Source organism: Harpia harpyja, chromosome 20 (genome assembly GCF_026419915.1).
Source record: "Harpia harpyja isolate bHarHar1 chromosome 20, bHarHar1 primary haplotype, whole genome shotgun sequence".
NCBI lineage: Eukaryota > Metazoa > Chordata > Aves > Accipitriformes > Accipitridae > Harpia > Harpia harpyja.
The window spans coordinates 22292572-22312305 of NC_068959.1; the positions used below are offsets into that span (position 1 = coordinate 22292572).

Sequence of the window (19734 nt, forward strand, 5' to 3'; positions counted from 1 at the left end):
CATTTAATTCTTCTTTTGGGCTTTCAAAGCTGTCCACATTTCCATCAGAACCTGCCTTTGGGGGACAAGTGATATAAGACCTCAAGGAAAACGGAGAATCCCTTTAAGCTTCTGGGACCAGCAGATGATTCCATGTGAGCTTAAGTTGAGTTAGACTTTGTGATGAACGTGAGATCATAAATTGGACACATTAGCAGGTGAATGGCCTCAAGTGTATGTTAGAACATATGGTGTGCTGGAACTGACTGGGAAGGAACATAATCACCACTGATTCTGCAGTTTTTTGTGAGGGTTATTGGACATTACCTCTTAGGCTTAGATATGTTGATCTCTTTGGAACAATCTCCTTTGGTCAAAGCATATGCTGACACCAGTTGTGTGTGGTATGCGGGACTTACCTTAAAAAGAAATCACTCTGGTACAAAGCCTACAGTTATTTTAAGTGGTGATAATTATGAGCTACTAGCTAGAAACTATGCTTAAGTATTTTCTTTGTCCTTAGGGAGGGTAGAGCAACTGATGCTCCTGTGAGAATGTTCCTTTTCTCGAAATAGAAGGGAAGGGAATGGTTGCTCAAGTGTGGGTATCTGACTTGTTCCTTTACTGCAGTGAACTTGAAACAACTTTGGGCTAGGTTATTCATGTTGGTTCCTTAAGATATATTCATGGCTTTCAACTTCTGTGTTCAAACTGTGAAAATACACGGACATGGTTTTCAGAGAATGTAATCTCTGATTCCTCATGGCAAAATCACACCAGCGGTATAAGGTTGTGCCCTTTTGGGTCTTCCAAAGACACAACCCTGGTTGTATTCTGGTTTTTCTGAGGTGGTATCTGTATCTTTGACTCGTTAAACTGAGGAAGATCACACTGAGATGTTACCAGCTGATTTCAGGCTATCCTACAACTGTAACCTTGGTAGTTACACGGTAGGAATATCCTGATGTGTCTTAAAGTGAACAAGGAAGCACATGCTTCAAATCGGAGTGTTGGTTATAGGTGCGTAGGTGTGTATCTGATGAGCAAGCTTTTCCCTTGAAAGGTGATCTTGTTCTAATACACCTCTGTAATCAACTTCAGGGTAATTTAAATAGTTCAGTAGTGTGGCACTAACTTCAGGAACATCTGGCATTATCTGCCACTAAGTTCAGTCATGCTGTGTGCCACAGTAGCTTTAGGAAAAAAAAAAATCCATCTGCTCCAGATTCAACCTAGTTATATAGTAGTCAGTTGTACTGTGCATTTAATCTCTGTTAAACTGTTGAATTGTTGACTTGTTTAAACTGGTGGAAATATCCTTTTCAGGTGCAGCCTGAATCTGTGTACCATAGAATTGGTGGTTTGTGGCTCAGTAGAAGGACTAATCTGCTTGCAGATCTTGGAATTCATGCTTTTTTCTCTAATTTAGAGATCTACAGTCTGTGTGTTGATGTGTTGAATGGGGAGGAGCTAGGTCATCTATTTCCAGTCAGAGGAGACTATAGAATCATAGAATAGGTTTTGGGTTGGAAGTGACCTTTAAAAATCATCCGGTCTAACCCCCCTGCCATGGGCAGGGATGTCTTTCACTAGGTCGGGTTGCTCTAAGCCCCATCCACCCTGGCCTTGAACACTTCCAGGGATGGGGAATCCACAACTGCTCTAGACAACCTGTTCCCAGGTTTAGTTAAGAGCTCTCTTTTCAGTTGTTAGATAATGCTACTGGCCTTGGCCCTGCCCGGGTTTGTGAACACACTGGCATGTGGCTTCAGCAGAAGGTGCTTAGCTAAAGAACTGCTCCATAAAGGCAGACTGAAGGTGTGTCTAGCTCCCTGTGCCCTGCAGTGGGCTAGCTGTGGACACTTCAGGGAAAAGCAGTAAAATTGCAGTACAGGCGATAGTCTCTCCTCTCTCTATCCTTCCAGTAGTCTCTTGTTCAGGAATGTCCTTAAATAGTGACTTCCCAGGGCCACTGTTCTTAATATTACTGTAAAGCCTGTGCCTTCTGTGAACCTATCTATTTTTAAATTCACCTTTTTGATCTTTGCATGGCAGCTCATATTGTATGGAAGTACTTCCTTTTGGTTTACTTATGAACATGCTCTTCATAATTTGACTGGTAAGCTGTAACTTTGCATTGGGAACATCACCATCTCAATATGGTTAATGACTATGGACTGTTCTCAATAAAAAACAGTCCTCAGTGGCTCCCATATTCTCTTTTCAGACTTAACCTGCAACAGTGATCAGTCCATGAAAACATGGTGTTAAACAACCTCTGTGGTGGCTTGTATTCCTGAAAATGTGCCATTGCTATGCAGAAAACAAGAGAATGTCAAACAGTAGGTTTCAGTTCAGGTAGTGTCAGATCAGTAATCAGTAACATGCTAGTGAGACTGTAATAATGTGAGAAATTGTGATCACTTGTGTGCAAGAAGGATGAATTCGAGTAAATGTGGAGAATGGTCTTCACGATGCTTTCAGTATTCATTGGGTGGGAGGAGACAAGAAGGGTTTTAGCCCAGCACCTGCAGGTAGATCAGGTTGTTTCTGGCCCTGTGTCTAAGGTGTCTTAAACACCTGGGAGAGTGACGCAAGAGCAAATAGTTATGAAATGGACAAGAACAATTAAATTAGAAATTAAAAGATAAGCGAGCGTTACAGCAATAAGATTCTGGTGTAGTCATCCTAAATCACAGTGAAGTAAAAACTGAGCAATTATTTAGATGGTACTGTAAACTTGCAGAAGGGAAATAAATGAATGGGTGTCTGCAGTGGTAGTTCTTGTAGTCTGTCTCCCTTTTACTCCATCCAGCCTAACAAATGTCTGCTCTGATGTCTTCTGTGGCTGTTGATTAGTTTTGGCATGTGCAATATATAAAAAAAAAAGTATGAAATTAACAGCTGGGGATGGCACCTGGGTTGAGTCCTAGCTGGTGAGGTAAATAAAAGGCATCTTCAGCTTACCCTCCGAAAGTGCTTGCTGTGGTTATAGCACCTTTTTTGGAATAAAGTAGGAAACCGTAGTGAGCTGTAAGCATGCTTTTACTAGCTAGAAGGGGGAGCCAGTCATCTGTGGTTGGTAAGTCCTCCCAGACACCAGCAGCAGTAATCCATGAAAACAGATACTTTGGAACAGGAGCTCTGCAGCAGTTGGAGTTTGTTTGTCTTTACAGGATACAGGACTTAGATCCATGGTGTGATTTCTCTTGCCTTCAGAAATCCCGTGTATGAATGCTTCAACACACAAACTTTAAAAATCGAGAGAATAGTCAAGTGTAGGTTCTGCTTGTCTAGGTAACGTGTCTGATCTGCTACCTTAATGATTTGAAATGATTGAGATATCCAGCTTAGTTTGAGATAGCCAGGTCATTTTGGTTTTGTTTGTTTGTTTTGAGGTTTTGAGGGTGGTGGGTTTTGTTTTTTTTTTTAGTGGACTTTTTATTTCTCACTTCTTTTGCTGGCAGTAGAGCTGTTTACCAGCTCCTTCATGAGACCCGTCTAAGTGGAGGGAAACTGTTGTTGTGCTGCTCCTTGTAAGCTAAATCTACGCTTTTTTAGACTTTACTCGGGTCATTTTTCTAAATCCTGTGGATTTCTCTCAAGTACTTTTCTACTTTGCTTACTGCAGTGTTCAGCTTTGGTTGCAGCGGTCCTAGATGAGGCCTCAGTGCTGAGCTGTGAAGACTTAATTCCCTTTCTTTCCTTAGGCAGTGCTTTCATGTACTCTGCAAGCTAGTGTAAGCCACCACTGCCACCAGAAATAGCTAGTGTAAACATCTGTGTAGTTACTCTGTGACCTGTCCTGGGAAGCAGATCTATGTAAAAACTATCACTTTCTCAGTGTGTTTAGTACTAAATCAATGCCCTGGTGCAGTTACGCAGTGACTATCTCCTGCTGTCCCACCTGCTGCAACTGCAGAGCCGAACATGACTTACATCCCCTTTTACACCAACAACAAATTCAGTTTATGTTAATGTGAGGTGTGAGCTGTGGTGTTTGAGGCTTGTTGTTTATAGCCTCACTATATTTAACAGCAGTGGCTAGAAGGGTTATGGCCTCAACAGTTTGGAGGTGGAAGGGGGCATGTGGCTGATAGCCTCTTGAAGTACGTGGAGTCAAGAGTCCGTGGCACTATGTTTCTCTGCTCTGATTGCTCTGCAGTGTACTAGACAGTCTTTGAAGACCAGATGGGTGTGGTGTAGACAGATCTAGTTGTAATTTCTCATTTTATTGCGGAGTGGGTAATTCATAATAAATTGTTTTTCGTAGCCTCTTGGCACTGCTGAAGTGATCCAGAGGTAGGATGTTGGAGCCAGGGAGGTAGTACACTTGGATCTGACCAGGTTGCTTAAGCAGCTCATCTCAACCTTCATAGCCCGCGCTCAGTTTCAGTCGGCCAAGTAAACTTCTGCACCCCATCGTAGGCGTCTGCCTTGATGACAGGATAGGGACTCTCATCATTTCCAGCAACACTGAATTTGAATACTGTAAGCCAACACTTACCAGCACTGCAGCAGTGATGATGGGTAATGTAACACAGTGTGCCTGGGGTATGCTGGCCTAAACTGTTTTCAGGGTGGAGAAATTTGGTAAGTATTGATTCTTACATTAATGAGAAGCAAATTGGATGCTCTCAAACTGGGGAAATACATTGTCTGAAGACAAATGTTTGAAACTTTCAGAGTATGATTTCAGTATTTATTCTGTCATAATTACAGGCTGGGTTGTGGGAGACATGGTGTGAATCAGTCTTGCAGAGATATGCACATACCAAATAGCAAATCTTTTGAGGTAAAAGATGTGTTATTTTCAGAGGTTTATATCTAATTTGACCCTGTTTAACAGCTAAGGAATTGAAAAGTTACTGATACATCACTGCTGAAGGTAGCTAATCTATAAACCAGTAACCATTTTTTTTTTGTAGCATGTGAAATTGATTTGGGGGGGGTACTATTCATCAGTGCATTTCCTTACACTATTTGCACATTTGTATATGCAAATATAAGCCCTGCCTACACCGCAGAGGCAACTGTGCAGTGCTGTTTGCATATGTAAAATAGGCTGTGCTGAACTGTATGGAGTAAAACTACACAGCTGTACCATAATTTTATATCAGCCATGTAAATGAGTGGGATAAATACCTTCTTATGGCGCTGTTCTGTATTGGCCTTCAGCTTTAGTCTTGCAGCAAAGAAACTGTTTTGATAAAAGAACCTGTTACAAAAGTTCCTTGAGTCTAAGCATTTCTGCCGTGTAATGTTAGTGTAGAGGGGGCATTGATTTCAAGTATACATAAATACTTGAAATTTTGTTTTGTAATTTTAGTGTCTGTAGCTAGAGCTGTGCAGTTCAGAATGTTAAGTTATTGGGAATTTAAGCTAATAACTTTCTAAAGTTTTTTTTCCTACTTTTAAAAAAGAAAAGATATATTAGAGCTAAGTCCACTTCATTTGGGTGAAGTTGGGTGGGAAAGAGGTAATAACTTTGCATTTTCAGTTAGAAAATTCTTCACATTCTGAAAATATTAAACCAAGCCTGTAGAATAATCCCTGTTTCCCAAACTTCTGGTTTTGGGCTTGACCCCTGGACTTATCCTTATTCCCCCAAGATTTTTTTTTTTAATGTTTTATTTTATTCTTCAAAGGTATGAGTTGGGAATTTGGGAAAGGTAATGAAGCTGCCAGTTGAAAAATAGTTTTCTTACTGCTGTATTATAGTTAATTAAATGTTCAGGTCTTAGGCAAATGTTAACAGTTACTTTTAAGTAGCTGATTTTCTGGCATGTTTGCAAATGATTTTTGACTAATAGTGCATGTGGCTGAAATCTAAAATAGTGTCTTTGCATTTCTTTTGTGTGACTTTCATACTAACTTGACTGATGAACGAACGTACACTGAAGGAATTGGTAAATTGTCCACTGCCGATGGTAAAGCCTTCGCAGATCCTGAGGTTCTCCGAAGACTGACGTCCTCTGTCAGCTGTGCACTGGATGAAGCTGCTGCTGCATTGACGCGGATGAGAGCAGAGAACAATCACAATGCAGGACAAGTGGACAAGTATGTATTGATCACTCCCCACCCCTAGTTTCCCAACTATAGAATGCAAGTTTGTATTTTTAATTTCAAATTCAGTTAATTTTATAGTTAGTACTTGGTAGTGTATCTGCTCTACTACTAGCAGAAGCAAAGTTATTGAATCTGAAGGTGTAACTACTGTCCCATCAGGTTATTGGCTTCAAATTGTAAGAGAAAAGTACAAAAAAATGTTACTTTCTAACCTGCTGCTCTTTCTATGTACTAGACAACTAGACAGTTGATTTTTTTTTTTTTTTCAAAAACAGGTTAAATTCATACATGTAGAAGAGTTGATGATAGTTCTCTAATTACTGCCTCAGCATACTTTGGAAACTAATGAATCTAGTTCATTGTATTAAAAGTTGGAAGAGAATACTAATACTTACAGGGCAGTGATTTGTCCCAGGATCTTGCTCAGGAACTTAGGGGAAAATGAAAACTGTATTATCCGATAACTTTTTGTAACTGATAATTAATGAGGATGGCATTTAACTCCCATGATGACAAAACTGAAGATTTGTCCTATGGCATCAAAAGCTTTCTTCTATGTTGGTAATTCCAAACCATCTTTAGGGGTCCTGAAATATTTTCTACTCTGACAACATTTTCTACTCTACTAGGCAAATAGTTCCTAAACTGTTGGGGTGGTGTGACTGCATATACTGTTGAACTGAAGATGTAGGATCAAAAATTGAAAGTCTTAAGTTTCCTTTCATATGGATATCTTCTTGAAATTCAGACTTGGGATTTGCAAAACAAAGTGCTTACAGTAAAGGCGGTAGTCTTGAGTCAGTACTCAAAATGTAAATACAAATACAGAACAAATATAGTTTCATTTCCTAACAAGCTAGAGAAATTACTTGTGAATCAAAACATGGGGAGATGAAAATATGGTGGGGAAGCATGCTTGACCATAAAAAGGAAGCATACAAGAGGTGGAAGCAGGCCAGGTGGCTCATGGGGAATATAGAGACAATGTCCAAGCATACAGGGTTGTGATTAGGAAGGCCAACGCCCACCTGGAGTTGAATCTGGCAAAGGGCATGAAAGGCAACAAGATCTACTAGTGTGAGTATATCAGCTGCAAAAGGAAGATGAGGGAAGATGTGGGCCTGCCTCAGAATATGGCAGGGGACCTAGTGATGGGGACACAGAATAGGAGGAGGTAGTGAATGCTGCACTTGCCTTGGGCTTTACTGGTGTGATTTGCTTTCAGGAATCCCAGGCCCCTGAGATGAGTGGGAAGGTCTGGACCAAGGAGGACTTGGCCTTGGTTGGTACCAGGTCAGGGAGCGTTTAAACAGGTTGGACATAATCCAGTGGACAAGTTCATGGGACCTGATAGGATGCACCCATAAGTACTGAAGGAGCTGGCTGTTGTCACTGCGAGGCCAGTCTCAATTTATTTGAAAGGTCATGGGGAATGAGGGAGGTTCCTGAGGACTGGAAGAAAGCAAATGTCACCCCTGTGCTCAGGAAGGGCAAGAAAGAGGATCCAAGGGACTTATAGGCAGGTCAGACTCACCTCAGTCCCTGAAAAGGTGATGGTGCAAATCCTCCTGGAAGCCATTTCCTAGCATAGTAAGTATAAAATGATGATGGGAAGTAGTCAGCATGGTTTTACAAAGGGGAGATCAAACCTGACCTGATAGCCTTCTACGATGAGATGGCTGCATTGGTAGGTGAGAGGAGAGCAGTGGCTGCTGTTTATCTTGACTTCAGCAAGTATTCACACCGTATCCCACAGCATCCTGTGGGACAAACTGATGAAGTACAGACCAGTGAGGTGGATTGAAAACTGTCTGAACTACTAGGCTCAGAGTTGTTAGTAGCACGAAGTTCAGGTGAAAGCAAGTTGCTAGTGTTGTACTTCAGGGGATGATAGTGGGGCTAGTACTGTTTAATGTCTTCATCAGTGACCCGTGTGATGGTACAGAGTACGTCCTCAGCAAGTTTGCAGATGATACAAAACTGAAAGCAGTGGTTGGTGGACCAGATGGTTGTGCTGCCATTCAGAGGGACCTTGACAAGCTGGAGAAAGGGGCCAGCAGGAATCTCATGAAATTCAACAAGGGGAAATGCAAAGTCTTGCACCTGGGGACGAATGTCTCTGTGCATTGATACGGATGGGGAGGGCTGAATGGCTGGAAGTCAACATTTGAGAAAAAGACCTGAGTTTTGTGGTGGACAACAAGTGCAACATAAGCCAGCAATGCACCCTTGGAGCAAAGGTCAACAGCATCCTGTGCTTAATTTGGAAGAGCATCCCAGTGTCATTCTTGTCACTTTTACAAAATGTGTTGGAAGTACCTCAAAGGGAACCTGAGCAGAGGGCAAAATGGGAGACCCCTTGAGGTGCCTGGGTCAACTAGAATCAACTGCAAGTCTTGTTTTTAATAGCTTTTTCCCAGAGCATATTTGGTTTCACAGCAGTTCTGTATTATATGAGGTGGCTTAAGGTCATCTTCTGAGAATGATGGGACCTGTTTCAGGATTTGTCTCACAGGTTATGGTGTTGGGTGGCTCCCGTTTCTAAAGGCTAGACTATGTGTGTGCAAAAGTACATGAATCCCCACTCTCTCCTCCCAGCTGAACACAGGAGCCCAAGCTGTAAATGCCTGGTTACGTGTGGGTTGCAGCAAGGCTCTTTGACTGCTTGTGCCATGAGCACACAGCTGTCCCTTACTACCTCCCAGGAGAAGGTGGCAGGCTTGATAGTGTCCTGCAGCCTTTTAGTGGGATCCCTTTGCTTCAGTATATGGATTTGACTATGTAGTCAAATAATACGCTTTACCAAAATACCAGTTTTTTTGCTTAAAATACTTAGTGATTACAATGCAAATGTAAGTGATTGGATACTGGATATTCTCTTTCAGTCAGATCTCAGCTTTTATCTAGCAGCTGCTACCACAGTTTATTTCATTTTGGGGTATGTGGCAAATGAGTTCCTTTTAAAATAGGGACTTAACATGTTTCAACTGTTACAGTCTTTGAACGGTTGAAAATTGAGACTTGCATGCTTTCCTGAGGGGAATTTTGTGCTCAAATGGATATTTTCTTCATTGTGAGTGAATTTCTTGAGTGAACTTCTGTCTTTTACAGAAGAAGAGTAGAAGTTTGAGGTTTTTAATGAATCTGAGTGTACTAGTTTTTGTTTTAAGCAACAAGCTTCCATATCTTGCAAATAAAATATACTGATAGGAATGCATCACATACAGTCCACTGCTGTTACCACAAAAAGCTCTTCCTCCCTTCCCCCTCCCACCAGGGCATTAATTGTGGTTTGGTTCCCAGTGGCTGAGGGACCATGATTCCTTGCATGTATTTTCTAAATAAAATTATATCATCAGTTGGAGAAGTGTAACTGAGTTGGTACTGAGCATGACTTGCACTTGTTTACACTTGTGTTTAGCAGTGCTTTAACAGTTGTCTTTGCTGTTAGACTTTTTTTTGTACATAAAAAGATTTGAAGGACAGGTGACTTGGTTTGAAGTTGAAGCTCAGCTCATCTTTTTCAAGATTTGATTAGTGTACTTTCCTAGGTCTTGGGGGAAATAGCTATTCTCTTCTACTTCAGAGGTTAATGATGGTTAAAGTAGTGATTATAGACTTTATAGTGATTATAGCGCTTTTAGATGCCAAGAACTCAGGGTTTGTCTTGTCTTCTCCTTTTAACTCTTAGCTTGTAATTACCTCTTATGCTTTTTTTAAGGATGAGTTAGTAGTATTCCATGTAGGATTTGTGGTGTTATTGCTGTTTAAAAAACGTGCAGTTCAATTGGCTTATTTCATCCATCTGAAAACTTCTGTAATATGCTTTTAACAGTGCATGAAAGGAAACAGTAAACTTTTGTAAGGCTCTTCTCCTTTCTTCCTTTAAGATGTCATTAGGTAAGGCAAGGATTTTTCTTTGAAATGGCTGCTTAAATTAAGAAACTGGTGTTTTGAATTAAAAGAAAAAAAATATTTCGGCTAGTGTAGAGAAGGAAATAGTCAGTCCCACTACAGCAGAGACACTGGTTGGAAGTTTGTCTTGTTGCAGTATTCAGTATTAGTGGTCTCTCTGATACTAGGCTGTTTACTTTTTGGCTTTATGTCTACTAGAAATTCGCCTTGGTACCTAGAGTCAGTAGTTTGTCGTGGTCATAGCCTCTGTGTGTCTGGCATTCTGCCAAAGTGTGAATAGCATCAGTGGGGTTTACTTCTGTGTCTTGCAAATACCACAAGTTACCTGCTTTTGAGCACTCTTCTTTGCATCTAGTCTGTATGAGGCTTATGTGAGTTAGCAACTGATGAGGACGAGCTAATTTAGATATAAGCAAGTTCTTTGTCTCTGCTTCACCTGTGGAAATAATGTTTATGTATATATTTTTTCTTAATTCTGTAACGTATATTTTTCTAGCAAGGCTTAGTACTAATGTGAGTCTTTAAGTGAAGACTTCTTCCTTGCATAGGAAAGCTACCCATCTATGGCAGATTTGTTGAGCTTATTCTGTGGTAACTGATTTTCCAGTCGCAGTTTGGCAGAAGCATGCTCAGATGGGGATGTAAATGCTGTCCGGAAGCTGTTGGATGAAGGAAGAAGCGTAAATGAACATACTGAAGAAGGGGAGAGTCTCCTTTGCTTGGCCTGTTCAGCAGGATATTATGAATTGGCACAAGTAAGTAACAAATGTAATCACAACTAAACCTTTGTGAAGCACTGTCTAAGGGGCTGCTTTGATAGGTAAACATTTTAGCTATTCTGATTATAATAATTTTTTATAATCTAAACAGAGTATTAGTTAATACAGTTTATTGTGGGCTTGCAGTTATCATTTGTCTTTTTAATGGAAAAATGCCATCATATATGCCTTTAGGTTTAAGAGACTTGTCTGAGGAATGTGTCTTGTGTTTTATGATGAATCTGCTTTTCTGGCATTGGTCTAGATGCAGTCGAGCTGTTCTGCCAAGCAGACATTGCAAGAGGATCTAAAATAGCAGCAAAATCAAACACTACAAGTGGTTACCTTCTAAAAGCTCATGTCTCTCTCACTCAATCTTTTTTTTTTAATCACATCTGTAAAAACAATGCATTAATTTGTTAATTTTTGGCTTTTATACTTGTGTATCTAAGGGCAGAATTTGTGCTTGAGGATATTTAGGTGATAGCTCTCAGAAAGTGGCCAGCTTCATGTTTTGGTGCCAGGCAAGAGTACAGGGAGAAAACTGTTTACCTGTAAGCTTGACCCAATGTGTGATGTGGTCACTAATGCAAGTTTACAGTTTCTCTGCTGTCATTCTGGTTAGTGCATTGCCCTGTGACTTTTGAAAATGTCAGTATTGCACTGTAACTTAATGTTGATTTTAGCAGATATGAACAAATGTAGAAAATCAGCACTTCCTGAAGCAGAGCACAGCGCAGGTAGTAATTATAAATGGCCCTGGGGAGTGCCATTGTGCTTCACCATTGGGGGTATTACTGCAAGGGAATGTCATGGCTGGCTGGGGAATCATTCCCACAAGCCCCACTGAATGAAAAGCAAACTAAAAGTCGGTGTTATAATTTATTTATTAAAGTGAACTTTTTTTCTCTAGGTGCTACTAGCAATGCATGCAAATGTTGAAGATCGAGGGAATAAAGGAGACATAACTCCCTTAATGGCAGCTGCCAGTGGAGGCTATGTAGATATTGTTAAACTTCTCCTTGTTCATTGTGCAGACGTCAACGCACAATCTTCAACAGGTAACTGCGAAGCAGGAACACGAAGAATTAATAAGATTGGCATATAAGATGTGCAGCTGTTCTGAACATCTGTGTTTTTGTCTGATAGTTTCATTCACAAGAAAACATGACAGGAACTATTAAGAATAGGCCAGATACATAGCGGATGTGTTTAGAGTCTTACCTGGCCATTATTAAAGATTGTTTTTAATATAAACTGTAATGGAAAGCACTCTTCCTGTGAAAACCACTGTGGTGTTAGATGACCAGAAAAATACATGAAGTTTAGTTTTTCTTATCTGTATAATCCAGAATTAGCCAGTAAGAAGACCATGGGACACATCTGGTCAAGACCACTTATTTCGGTCTATTGTTTTTTTACCAAAGAGGAGGTACAATTCTTTGAGCATTGAATGTTGTCTACACTGCTGATGCTTGACCACAGCTTAACTAACCTTGCTAAGAGTATTAACCTGCAGTTGGATTCTGCTAATATTAAGATGGAATTTAAACTTTGTTCAAATTTTAAAAAAGTCAGGTGTCTGAACTGTGAAATGTTCTTTTTATCTTGATGTTTAGCCATATTAAGCAGAACTTAGCTTAAAATTAACTGTAGCATTTAAAACATGAGCCATATGTAATTGTCTGTCACTTACAGTACTGGAGTTTTAAATTATAAATTTATTTTCATCTAGCCAGTAAAAGTTTTTCAAGGGATTGCAGGATACAGTCTCAGGCAAAAAAACCCAAACACCCCTCTGCCCAAACTCACAGTGAGCATGAAAATTATTCATTGATCTTTGTGTGTGTGTGTGTATGTATTTGGTCTCTCTTTGTGGGCTGAAGTAGGAAACATAATTATAAAAGAAAAAAATCCTGATTTGTAATATTGGCTTAGCATTAAAACTCTTTCACATTATAGTCGTGTTGTGATTTTTATACCCAGCCTGAAGTTATTGGCTGGAGTAACATTGCTGTGAGGTAAAAAGCTGCTGCTAGTGATGTACTTGATTTTGTTCAGAGATGTTAAAACTAATTTTCTTTCCTGTATTAGGAGTGGATGATGAAAAGGCCTTTCATGTAAACTACTTCTTCTCTGCAGGGAACACAGCTCTCACTTATGCTTGTGCTGGGGGCTTTGTTGACATAGTGAAGGTGCTATTGAAAGCCGGTGCTAATATAGAAGACCACAATGAGAATGGGCATACCCCCTTAATGGAAGCAGCCAGTGCAGGTCATGTTGAGGTTGCAAGAGTATTGCTGGAATATGGTGCAGGAATCAACACTCACTCCAACGAGTTCAAAGAAAGTGCACTTACACTTGCATGCTATAAAGGTATTGTCTCTTGCCTTGTTTTGTATTTTTGTTTGAATTTATTTGCCAGGATTTATCTAACTAAAGCTTCCAGCTGTACTTTGAATATTTTCTTAAGAGTTTTGGAATACTGGATCTTGGTTTTAAACTCGATGTCAGGAAATGCTCATCCATGGTGTAGTGGTATTAATCCTGTCTACTTGTGTCCAAATGTGGTGGACGTGTATTCGACATGTTGCAGGTGAAAACTCGTGACTGGCTGCATCCAAACTTGTGCTTTGACACACTGCCACTCTCCTCTTACCTCACTACCGCATTCCTTATTTCATTCAGATTCCCCTCACTAACTATCTGCAAGTTCTGAAAACATCTCTGTTAGCTGTTAGGAAAATGTGAAGTTAGAACAAATCTTCCTGGAATACCTGATGGGGTACAAATGCTAGCATTATTACTGGATACTTTTCATTTAGTGTAATTTTGGAGGATGTCTATAAATTGTTAAGTATTATGAACTTTTGACTTTATTTTGCTATTTAAAGTTTCTATATAAAGTAACTTAGTGCAGTGCTAATGCAATGTGCTTCCAAGTTTTGTTTTTTTCTTTCAAAAACCTTCATAAAATTTCCAACAATTGTTTTTCTCGTAATAGAAGCTTTAATGATGCAGATTATTGTCATAGTAACTTCAGGTGTTGCCTCTGGTTAGAATTGGAGGATACATACTCTGTATAACCCATCTGAAAACTTGCATCTGGATTTGTCGTGGATTTCCTGCAGTGTATAATAGATCCTTACAGAGAAATTTCAGTAATGGTACTCCTGGACATGTTGGAGGAGCATTCTTGTTTCTTGTGAGAGTGATGTAATATAAGATCTTCATTGACTAGAAATTTCCTGCATTATCTTTGGCAAGATGGTTGAGCTATGTTGTTTTCCTATCAGTTTATGTAAAACTAAGTCTTGTCTTGGAAGAGGATGCTCGTCAAGAGGTTAAGATGTAGAACTTGTAAGGGACAAATTCTAAAATGACAGAAGTCATAATAGAGTTGAAAACAAGTATTGGTGAAGTTCAGTGGAAGCTTTTAAAAATAGTGTCAGATGACATAATACATGTATCTTAGTTCTCAGAAATATGTCTGTGAATGCTTTTACTAAAAAGCTTAAAGTTTAGTTCAGATCTACATGGACCTTTCTCTAAAAGATAATGCCCCCCCATTGTATGGTGCCTTGGAACACTTAAATGATACATCTCTATACAGTTGAATAAGGAATAAGTACAGTCTTTTATAGCTTGAAGTCACAAGGAAAGGTTCCTGTTGTGTAAACTTGAATTAGAGAGGTCTGTTTTCATCTCATGGTTGGGCAGTATCTTTGGGAAAGACTGTCTAAAGTCTGGCTGTCTGTTTTGCATTGGTATTTTTTAGAGTACTTTAAAAAGAGCAGGTTTGCAAATTATAACTTCTAAAAATTGTAATAGCAAACTATGAAAATATCAATTATTTCATTAAGTGTATTGTCTGTACTACTAAAAGTTTACAATATTAAATGCTTCTTTATTTTGATCTGTTTCATTTGAAGGCCATTTAGATATGGTTCGTTTTTTGCTTGAAGCTGGAGCTGATCAAGAACATAAAACAGATGAGATGCACACTGCGCTAATGGAGGCCTGCATGGTAAATAGCCTTTATTTGTACTGCTCTCTTTTCAATGAGAGAGGAATAAAAGATAACAAAATAAAGTGAGCCTTTGTTAACAGGCTGGTTTGGGTCTGCAAGTGAGTGTGTGTTACTTTTTATAGTAAGAAAGCCTTTACTATAGTTACCACAGGTGACCAGCTTTTCAGCCTAATTGGTTACGGGGAAAAAACTATTCTAATTTTTGGGGGGGTGATGTGTTGTTTTACATGCTCCCAATGTGAAGTGTAGGTGCAACTAATCTGCAGTGCAGTAAAGTGGTGGGTTGAGCCCAAGTCATTGTTTCTTTGCAGTGTAAGAGTTAGTTTTCCACCTTTCTCTTTGTAAACAAGGTCTCTCAGGTCATCATGGTATGAGCCTACTAGAAGTGCACTGAGTTGGATGACTAATGCGTTACACTTGTCCTTTCACCACTGCAGGAAGTGTTTTGCATGTGGAGATGGTTTGCTCTCTTCTAGGCTTTTGTAAATGGTGCTGTGAAGTTTTTCTTTTGAAAATAAAGTGGTAGGTCAGAAGTAGTTTAGTTCTTAGTTCTTGGACAACTCATGTCATTTCAAAGCAGCCATTGAGGAACAACTTCCCTTTCCAAGATCTTCCTCTTTATTAAGAGTGTGCTATTGTGTCAAAGTATGTCTGCAGCCATTTTTGTCCAGACCTTAGGTGACCTTTTATCTGTTCTTCAAGCTGGGGACCTTCTTTGAAGAAAGAACAGGGACCTTGTTTTCATAGGAAGCACAGCGAATAGTGGAAAACTTAATTTGCTCCCAGTAGCGTATAATCCTTAGAAGATAGGCTGCAATGTTCCTACAGTCTTGAGAGCTGCAGGATCAAGTGTTCTTTTAGTGCAGTTGTGAGGTGATGTTGCAAGTGACCAAGGTCAGATTATAATGTCTCAAGCTGTTGAAGTCTTCCGATAGTGAGATGGTAATAGTATCCTTGAATAGTCTTCCCTGTATCAGAGCCTAGTGCCAGTAAGGAATTCAGAAGGATGCAGTTGCAGTGGGTGTATGTTGTCACCTAAAGGAGATTGCAGCATGACTGTAAACTAAATGTTTTAATCAGCCCATGTTCTGTATAGGTTTAGTCTTTCTTTTTTCTTTTTTTTTTTTTTTTTTCTCCTTTCATGGTGATACAGTCTGAGCACTGGGTTGACTTGGAGGCTACGAAGTATCTCGCTTGGGGAAGATAAAGTTGTGTGGGTTGCCTGCAGGTTTTTAGCTCTTGGATGTTTCAAACGAGTTTGCATTACAGAGTGTATATTGACCTTTAAAAGCAACAGAGAGGAAATTGATCCTTTGAAGTCCCAACTCCAAGTTGAGTGATGGAGTTTGTTCCTTCTTATCTTTTGGCTGCACCCTTGCAGAAGGGAACCATTCAACCAAATTATTGTGACTTTTCCCAGTCTTCACTGTTTTCCAACTAATGAATACTGCAGATACAGGAAGCTGAGACATCTGGTCTCTGATCACCAGTTATATTGTAAGTGCCTCTGAGTTTTAGTATGTTTTGGTCAAGATGGAGTGCCACACCTAGGATAATGCCTTTAGTTAGGTGGTTGTTGGCTTTTAGTCAGCTTCTTGGAGAACAACAGCCTGTCTCTAATTTACAGACTTGATTGCTGTCAATCTCAGGTTACTTAATACCTGCTTCCTGGTCAACTTAAGACAAATGTTGACAGGAGTTGTGTGTTTGATATCCCTCTTGCCCCCTTTTCTATAGCTCTGTGTTAGCTGTTTGAGTTACTGGCTGACAGTTCTGGTGAGATCAGAATGAGGAACTGGTAGGTTGCTTGAGGTTGCTTTTCTTAATACATAAGTTCTTTCATTTGCGGAATTAGTGGAATTCTTCTTAGCTTTATAACTTTCTGAATCACCCCTAGGTATCAGTGCCGTAGCCTGGACAACTCTGGCTTTAACTTTGGGCAGGGAGGTCTTCTAATGTCTCTTTTATTTTTTTTTTTTTTCCTTTAGTATTGCCCAACTTTTTATTTAGATTTCCTTCCAAGGACACAACATAAAAACATCTGCTACTTGCCACTGAAATTGGCCCTTTTTATGTCTTCCTCAGGAAGAAGTATTCTTTAGTTCTCTAGCAAAATCTGTCAGTGTGCATTTGGGCTAATTTAAAGAATTAATCCAGCTTAACTGTCAAATCCTAGGAGAACCACTGTGTCAGGACACAGTGCTCTACATCATTAAAGCTGGCTGACAGTTTCCTCCTTCTGGAAGAACCCCACATTTCTTTGGATGGCAAATGGAGTGACCAAGGTGATGCACCTAATACCTATGCACCTGCAGTATGCAAGGCAGCAAGTGGTTTTCTCTCCACTGAGAGATACAAAGAGCATGCTTCAGTTCAAGTCTTTTACTTGGAGTTCCCTTTCCATCCTTAAGTTATCCTATTAATTGTGTATGCTGAAGAAATGTCCTCTGATTATAGACCCTCACACTTTCTGTATCTCACTGAGCACTCTTTGCACGACTCGAACCTTCGCCCTTCATTAGGTGTAGTTTGTAATCTGTTTCACTTTTCCAAGATCTCTTCTCCAAATTGTTCCACAAGTTTGGGTCCCAGTTTCTTAAGTTATGTGGGAGGGGGAAACCATGTGAGTGTTTCTTCTTTCCTAATGCCAAAACTTCTTTACGTTTTCCCCTTTTCAGAGGTATTGTGACTCTCTACAAACAACACCTTAGGTTAAACATGGATTTTTTTGGTACTTGGTCTCTTTCAAGGAACTTTGAGGAGTTTAGGAATAGTTTCTTGAGAAGCTGACAGCTGCATTTGTATGCTTTGATTGGTAAGGGCTCAAACAGACTGCTCTGGCGATCCTAATTCTTTTGTCCTCTATGGCAAAGATTGCTTTGCCCCAAGGCACTTTTCAATCTCTTTAAGATTTATTCAAGTCTTCCCTCTTCCTGTTACCTACCTCATTGTAATCCACTTCAGTTTCTTTGCAGGTATCTTTCCCAAGGTCTAGAAACTGCCAGTTGGAGCTTTTTTTGGTCTGTAGAAACCATGAATCAACTACAAAGAAAAAGAATATATTTTTTTTCAGTGCTTGTTTTGGGGTTTAGTTATGGAGTGGGTTTATTACTTATGGTACTTGTTTGCTATCTCTGTTACTTTTGTGTCCCAGGTATTTTGCTGGATATTTAAGAAAGTCTTATCCCATAACTGTTTCCCTACTCCCCCAAGAAAGAAAGAAAAAAAAAAACAAAAACCAAACCCAACATATATCTAGCTCTTTTTTCTTCATGCGTTTAAACCTAACTTAGATGTAGATGGAAACCTAAATGTCAGTTTAATCCAAGTATTACCATAACTATGTCATAAACTGAACCATCATAAGTCAAAAGACCCTGTCTTTTATAGGATCATTTTCAGACGTAGTATGATAGTGGTTGCAACTACAGCATCAAGTGACTTCAACTATTCCTGATTTTTGTGTTGACCTTTGTTTTATAGGATGGACATGTGGAAGTGGCACGCTTGCTTTTAGACAGTGGTGCTCAAGTGAATATGCCTGCAGATTCATTTGAATCTCCACTCACTCTGGCTGCTTGTGGTGGACATGTGGAGTTGGCAGCTCTTCTGATAGAAAGGGGAGCTAACCTGGAGGAAGTTAATGATGAAGGTTATACTCCCCTAATGGAAGCTGCCCGGGAAGGCCATGAAGAGATGGTAGCCTTGCTACTGGCACAAGGTGAGATTACTGTCACTTCTTGAGCGTTCGTTATGAAGAATGCAGAGTTGACCATTTGCCACTAGGTATTCTGTGCAAACTCCTCTGATAGAGTGTGTGGCTGTCGCTGCTTGTTGCTGTAACTATAGAGCAAAGCTAAAACACCCAAACTGTGGAGGTGATGAGCATTCACCTTCCTACCCTGTGTCTAGTGAGTTAAAATAACAGCTGTTTTGTTTCCTAGGGGCAAATATAAATGCACAGACAGAAGAAACGCAGGAAACAGCTCTTACTCTGGCATGTTGTGGAGGGTTTTCTGAAGTAGCCGATTTCCTCATTAAGGCAGGAGCTGATATAGAACTTGGTTGCTCAACGCCTTTGATGGAAGCTGCTCAAGAGGGTCATCTTGAATTGGTGAAATACTTGCTGGCAGCAGGTAAGTGTACAGTGCAAATGATCTAGCCCACAGGTATTATAGACTCCATGTTCTATATGATTTAGAAGATACCTGGACTAGATGGTGGCAGTGTTATAACAAGAAACTAGCTTCTCAGATACACTATTTTTCTTCTTGCTAAGGTATGTTACACCTTAATATTGTTTGATACTGTTAACAGAGGAAAGTGCCTCATGGAGCACTGGATCTGTTGCATATCTAAAAAACATCAACGTTCATTATGAACATTGTTTCCAGCTAACTGCATTTAGGACAAAATGTTAATACAGATAATGCTTGTTTTTATGCTACTGCTGCTTTGACTAAGCCTGTTTATCTGCAGTCAGTCTCCCTGAATAACAAGTATTTTAGGACTTGTGCCCTGGGAAATAGTGTGCAAGACAGATTCTGGAATTTGCTGAATTTCTGTTATGAATGAGTTTTACTACTACATTATACAGTAGTAAAAGTTAAATCTTGATGGAGTTGGGGGGAAATGACACTTCAATGTTCATCTGTCAGTTTACAGTTGGTAGAGACTAAAGTGCAGTAATACTGCTTAAAATAATGAATAAATAAAAAGGAGTTGCATTTTGGAAATCTTCCTTGTTATGGGAGGTGATTTATTTGTTTGTCCTTTCTAAGAATAAGCATAAAATTGTCTGGATTTGTAATTCTAGAAAGTAATGCTCCCTGCTCATCAAGGGACAGTAACAACTGTGTCTCTTTGTGCAGTGATACCAGCATGTGACACCCGTCATCAGCTCACTTGGAATGCTGCTTGCACTTCACTTCTGATAATGTAGAAAGTTAATTGAGGAGCCTTGTTTTGCTATCAGGGAGTCTC

General features: G+C 39.8%; 1 protein-coding gene across 6 annotated transcripts in view; it reads left to right on the forward strand.

Moving 5' to 3' along the window:
• The window catches only part of ANKHD1 (ankyrin repeat and KH domain containing 1), a 116348-nt gene that overhangs the window by 37634 nt on the left and 58980 nt on the right, over positions 1-19734 (forward strand). For 3 of the 6 annotated variants that reach the window (XM_052772218.1, XM_052772220.1, XM_052772221.1), the window contains exons 3-9: positions 5883-6039; positions 10571-10718; positions 11635-11782; positions 12816-13097; positions 14654-14748; positions 18235-18472; positions 18696-18887. In XM_052772218.1, the coding sequence (XP_052628178.1) occupies positions 5883-6039; positions 10571-10718; positions 11635-11782; positions 12816-13097; positions 14654-14748; positions 18235-18472; positions 18696-18887 (1260 nt within the window). The remainder of the gene's footprint in view (positions 1-5882; positions 6040-10570; positions 10719-11634; positions 11783-12815; positions 13098-14653; positions 14749-18234; positions 18473-18695; positions 18888-19734) is intronic. The other 3 variants (XM_052772219.1, XM_052772222.1, XM_052772223.1) reach the window with 1 other exon arrangement.